The following is a 6,552-nucleotide window of genomic DNA, read 5'->3' on the forward strand; positions in this document are numbered from 1 at the left end:
TTGGCATTTTCTAGCCTACTTTTATATTGGATGGTTAGCTTTTTATTTGGCTTCATGTTCTCATTTTCAAAGTTGAATTTTATTATTTAAAATATATATATATATATATATATATCGGATGCCAATTCTCTTCAAAACTACTGACAATCAAAGAGATCTCTGAGTTTAATATAAATGGTTTATTCATTTCAAAAAATAAAAAAAAATGTCTAAATTTATTTTATAGATTCATTAGACACTCTAAATAAAAATTAACTATAATATGTAAGCTAATAAAATAAATTTAATTGTCAATAAAAAAATCAAAGATGCAAGAACGGATGATTATGATATGAATATGTGTTAATATGTAACAATAAAATACCTATAACAATGTAATACAAATGATTATATTTAAAATATAAATTTTAAAATCATATGTAATTTATGATGATGATGTTTGAATAAAAGCGTGATTTAGTCATTTATTTTAAAAAAAATTAGGCTGGTGATATTAATATTTGATTATTTGATAATCAATAAATAATATATATCTATAATTTTCTACTAATTATGTATATATATTGCATTATATAAATATATGTTTCAAAATCATGGGTAATTATTTAATTTTTATATATAATAATATATTTATTAATCGAGTTGCAGTGTCATAATCGTGTTATATACGTGTTCCTAGGCTAATGATCATTTTAGTCAATAATATCCGTTTCATAATTAATATATATATATATATATATATATATATATATATATGATTGACATGACAATTTACCATCCGGCAATACTATCTGTCACTATGTATATATAATAATTGACTACATTGAAAACAAAGATTGTTAATCCAAGCATCAATGCAAATCAAAATACAAATCAAATTATTAGAATATTACATTTGCTTGCATGTGATACGATTTAAGAACATATAAATAATTGATTTGTAAGCAAACATTTTATTTTCATAAAATGGACCAGCTACTTCAGGCCATGCACATGTATGGATCTAATTAATACATATCAGTATCTTCATCCCGTGTGAGTTGATGTTAGAATTTACTTCTTAGATAGAGCACAAACACTCTACACAGTGGACAAAATATCAATAAATCAAAAGATTGTTGACGTAAGCAAATATTTTTATTTTTTCTAAAATATCATATATGTATATATATATATATATATATGTATCTATAATATATAATGTTAATTGAAATGCAAAATAACTTGTATTTTTACCCCACATAAATACTACGTAAGATCTTCCTTGATAATTATTTCCTAATTGCTACCACTCTCACTTGTTGTCTACATTTATATAATACTCGCATTCATTATTGATGGATTTGAGACATCGATCTCTTGTGTTAATATCTTGCAATGCATAGTCAAGAATTAATTATCTTGTTATGCGCCTTTATTTAATGGTACAAGATTAGATTACAAGCCCACTCCTATACTGGGACCTTTGTCCATCAATATTTGTTTTATGATTTATTTTTCCAATTAACTTGTTTATTTTTCTTTTTTTAAAAAAAAATCAAACAAAACACGTGATGTTATAACTTAGGCTGTGAGATCCATATGTTCATATGAAAAATTTAAAATTATTAATTAAATGCAAAGTTTTAACTTATAACAATATCAACCTTGCGAAATGCAAAATGACAATATGATAGATTAGCATTTAAATTTAAGCTTAAAACCTATATAAATTTACAGATATCAATTTTCCCGTAATGCAAATTTAAACTATTACATACATATAGAAATAATATAAAAAATTAATTATGCATATAAAATTATATATATTTTTTAATATTATGCAAATTACGTACCATAATAATAATAATTATATCTGTACATATATAGAGAATTCATAGATAAAAATATATATATAGAACTTATAGATAAGAAGTTTATGGGCGTCTATTATTAACGGTTAGATTTTGAACCAACAGTTAACATTGATAAACAATACTTAATATAATAAAAAATATAATAATTACTGTTTAAAACAATAAAACATACAGTACTATTATTCATCGCAATCCAACCATTAATAATTAGATGTTCATAAAAGATGATTTCCCATATATATATATATATATATATTAACTATTTCACATTAAGAGTCATGAGTGGTGGTTATGGTTAACCCAAGTTGGCCGTTGTTCTCTGCGAGTTTCTTGGAGCTGGTCCAATACCGTGCTAGATTGATTGAACCTCCGAAGCTCCGCAGGTATATCGTACCGCCCACTCCCGTCCATTTCATCTCACCTAATCCCAACGAATTATCGGTCGACACGTGTTCACCGGCGTCCTTTTACCCGCCGACGATGTCCGTACACGAATCCCCGGAACCAAACCCTAACCCTAACCTTAATTCCATCTCCGCCGGAGAGAAGCGGAAGCGAAAGCGGAACCTTCCGGGAACTCCAGGCAAGTCCCTTCCCTTCCCTTCCGTCCATCTCTCCATCGCCATGCTCTAATTCGATGCTTCGATGTTCCAGATCCAAAGGCCGAGGTGGTGGCGCTGTCCCCACGGACGCTCCTCACGGCGAGCTCCTTCACCTGCGAGGTCTGCGGCCGCGAGTTCCGCCGCGATCAGAATCTCCAGATCCACCGCCGTGGCCACAACCTCCCCTGGCGTGCCACCCCCAGCTCCAAGGACGCAGAGGTAGCCACAACGACGAAGAAGCGGGTCTATGTCTGCCCGGAGGAATCGTGCGTGTTTCACGATCCATCTCGAGCTCTCAGTGATTTAACTGGGATCAAGAAGCACTATAGCCGGAAACACGGCGAGAAGAAGTGGAAGTGCGACAAGTGCTCGAAATGGTACGCTGTGCGCACTGATTGGAAGGCACATGTTAGGGTTTGCGGCACCCGCGAGTACGAGTGCGCTTGTGGGACGCTCTTCTCCAGGTACACAACATCCTTCTCTTCTCTTTTTAGGTACTGCTTCCCTGTCATGCTGAAAGTTGGGATTTTTGTTGGTTCTTGAGAAGCAGGAGGGATAGTTTTGTTGTTCATAGGGCGTCTTGTGAGTCTTTGGGTGATAATGATGATGGTGATGAGAGAATTGATTGCAAGGTTAGAACAAACACTGTGAATAATGAGTTGTTGTTTCCGAGCTTGTGGGGGCAGAGCTCCTCCATTTCTGGAACCAAGGATGAACAAAAAGGGATTGCTTGATGCTGATGCTGTTGTAGTAGAGAAAGATGGCTGCTTGACTCTCTCTGAGGGTGGAGTGTGGCTTGTGTAGAGTTCCTCCATGGTGAAAGGTGGGATTTTTATGGTGATATTGATTGGGCATTGTATTGGTTACCAATTAGATATCTGAAGCTGTTTTGGATTTTTCCTTGAATGGCGAGTTCCCTCTTTGATGAGTTCACTTCCCTTTTTTGCTCTCTGTACTTGAATTATAGCACTTGTTGTACCAGTGAAGCTGTTCTGAATTGTTCTTGAATGACAAGTTCCCCCTTCGTTGAGTTCACTAGTCCCTTGTACTTGAAGGCATAGTATTTGTATCAATGAAGCTGTTGTAAACTGTGCTTGAATGACAAGTTCCCTCTCCTTGAATCATAGCACTTGTTGTTCCAGTGAAGCTGTACCGAATTGTGCTTGAATGACAACCTTTGTGCTCAAATGAATGCACTTTATATTTTGCTCCTTGTTCTTGAAGCAAAGCACTTGAATTCTGCTTGAATGCCTCCTTTTCATGAATCCACCTTTCTATTTTGCTTCTTGTTCTTTGAAGCATAGCATTTGTTGAAATGAAGTGGTGCATTTGATTAGCTTTTGTTTTGTAAATGTTGTTGTTGTTGGCAGTGGTGACGAGACTGATCTCCATTCACCTTGTCTTTGAGTTGTGCTGGCTGCTCATGAATCACAACTCTTGCTGTAAGTGTGATGCTCATGAGTCATAACTCTTGTTGTAAATGTGATGTTCATGATTAATGACTCTTGCTGTAAATGTGAAGGTGGGAAGTGAAGAAGCTTGTTTTGTTTTGTAAATGTTGTTGTTGGTGGTGGTGGTGATAATGTTGAAAAGACTGATCTACCCATTCACATTGTCTTTGAGTTGTGCAGCTCCCATTCTCGCTGCTCATGAATCACAACTCTTGCTGTAAATGTGAAGGTAGGGAGTGAAGAGGCCTGTAATTCGGGCGTTCATTTCAGGGAACCGAGCGTAAGTGGGGGAAGTGTCATTTTCTTGAGATAGGGGAAGTGATGATATCACTTCTAATAGTTCTGATGTTCATTTGTCGGAAAGTGAGAATAAAACCGGAGAATTTAGGTGTTTGATGAAGTTCTGAGTTCAAAAATGACTTTTGGAAGTGAAAAGAAGTGAATTTTTATGTATTAGTTCACTTACCCTCACTTCAGTAAAAAAAATATTGAAATGTTAGTTCAAAATCCACTTTAGTCTGAAACGGAAGAAGTGCAATTTTCCTCACTTCAACACAAATAAACATCAGAAATGGGAGAAAAATCAGATCACTTCTCCATACTTCCACCCAATTCCCCCGAAGTGAACGCCCCTATTGTTCTCATTGTCAATGAGATTGATTTGCTTAGTTACATCATCTTTAACATGTTCTCACATTCGCATAGCACCCACTGCAAGTGTGAAGATTTTTGGATTGGATGGATTTTTATTCTTTAAATGTTGTCAGTGATACTGGCTTGCTCACTCAGAGCGGTTCATATTGTGTTGGCAATTTTTATCTGATTTTGTTATATATATATATATATTGTATTACTATAATCTACATGGAATGTATTGTATTTTATATAAACTACAAAGCTCCCTTTGTCACCCTTGCCATTATTAACTTGTGACACTAGTTGTATCAAGTATGAAATTTATCTAGTTTGATTGAAAATATTGTTGTTCTTAATTAATTATGTTTCTCTTGTTCTATTTTGAACGGTCAAAATCTGTTTACATTTGATTATTTCGATTGATTTATGAGTAATTGCACTCTTTAGTTTTGTTTGATTAGTGAGAAAAAAATAATATATAAAAGAAATTATTGTGAAAATTAATTTCATGAAAACATTGTTGTATGAGCTCATTATATGTAGCTATTGTTTATGATTCTAAATTTTAGACTCAATAGATTTTTTTTTTTTTACATAATTATATATTTTTTTAATGCAATAAGGATTTGTATGTGTTAAAATTTACAATATATAAACTATAAATAGTTTTATTATAATTTTTCAATTCTAACTCTTATAATTTTTAAATTCTATCATGAAAATAAAAAATCTCTAACTTTGGGTGCAACAAAGTATCAAAATCTCCTTCCAACTATTCCACTTGTCATAAAAGCTATTACTTCTAATGTAAATGTAAATATCCACAATGACAGTTTAACTCTTTTTGGAACCCAAAAACATGTTCCATTCTTTTTCTATAGCAATAACATTTATTCTGAAATTCTCCTTGAAAAAAAAACTACTGATATCACTTATTATATCTATATCTTAATTTAAGTTAAAGGCAAGAACATAAAAGACAAACAAATAATAGTATCAATGCAAAGAAGACAAGCAAGAGTATGAAAAAATCATAGCAAATTAGACAAATAATAGTATACACATAAGATAAACAACCAACAAAGGAGATAAGATGAAAGTGCAAGAGATCATAAAAGATGAATCACCACTTGAAAGGGACTTGACATTGAATTATTTCCCTCCTTTCATTAGTAATGGGGGTTTCTTAAAATACTTTCCAATGTAGTAAAAAGGCTACTATTGTTACCAGTATCACCTCCAAAATTTGTTTTTGATATTTTTATCACATCTATTCTTCCATATACAAACAAAATCAAAGACCAATTGATTTTAATATCATGAATACTACACTCACTCATTGATATGTAATCAACTCTAGGGAACTATTCACCTTGAGATGCTCTCCAAATCCTATACCTTAATCCATGATGCATTGCACTTCTAAAAGTGCTTAGTTTTCAGTGCAACACTAGGTTTCAAAATGACCTTCCAATATCTTGTTTGTCTTAGAAACTATTACTTCGAACTTAAATATAAATATCCACAATGATATTTTTACTTTTTTTTTTTTTGGAATCTCACTTATTATCTAAGGTTAATTGCATATTTAACAATAGGCTTTACTTTATTTGAAATTCATACTAATGAGAGATAGAATGAGATAGGTAAGAGTAAAAAAAAGTATTAGTGCAAGATTAGATAGAAGTATAAAAAGAAAATCTAGTGTTATGGCAAATAAGACAAATAGTAGTATTATAAAAATCCAAATATTGGTGTGGAGAAATGTAAATTAAAAAGTGATAGATATGAGTTTCATAAAGCTAAGTATAAGGGTAATAGATAAGAATATCAAAAACCCAAGTAATAATGCATATAAAATAGATATAGATATTAAAGAGCCTAGTATCAATAATGAGGTCAGAAATAGAATTATTAAAAAAACCAAGTATCAATGCAAATGAGATAGATATAAGTGACAATTAAAATAAATAAATATAAGTATAAAAAAATAAAGTTTCAATTTAT

The 6,552-nt window shown here is 32.1% G+C and overlaps 1 protein-coding gene across 2 annotated transcripts; it reads left to right on the plus strand.

The window, feature by feature from the left end:
* Positions 1 to 2,055: 2,055 nt before the first annotated feature.
* On the plus strand, positions 2,056 to 3,466 carry LOC120274151 (zinc finger protein BALDIBIS-like). Of its 2 annotated transcripts, none has more exons than XM_039280908.1 (3): positions 2,056 to 2,439; positions 2,511 to 2,922; positions 3,006 to 3,466. In XM_039280908.1, exons 1-3 carry the CDS (start codon positions 2,148 to 2,150, stop codon positions 3,190 to 3,192), a joined length of 891 nt encoding a protein of 296 aa, XP_039136842.1. In that variant the 5' UTR covers positions 2,056 to 2,147; the 3' UTR covers positions 3,193 to 3,466. The 2 variants fall into 2 exon arrangements, with proteins under 2 accessions (XP_039136842.1, XP_039136843.1); XM_039280909.1 differs by having other exon boundaries at positions 2,058 to 2,439; positions 3,009 to 3,466.
* Positions 3,467 to 6,552: the final 3,086 nt, after the last annotated feature.

The sequence above is a fragment of the Dioscorea cayenensis genome, chromosome 12 (genome assembly GCF_009730915.1).
Source record: "Dioscorea cayenensis subsp. rotundata cultivar TDr96_F1 chromosome 12, TDr96_F1_v2_PseudoChromosome.rev07_lg8_w22 25.fasta, whole genome shotgun sequence".
Lineage (NCBI taxonomy): Eukaryota > Viridiplantae > Streptophyta > Magnoliopsida > Dioscoreales > Dioscoreaceae > Dioscorea > Dioscorea cayenensis.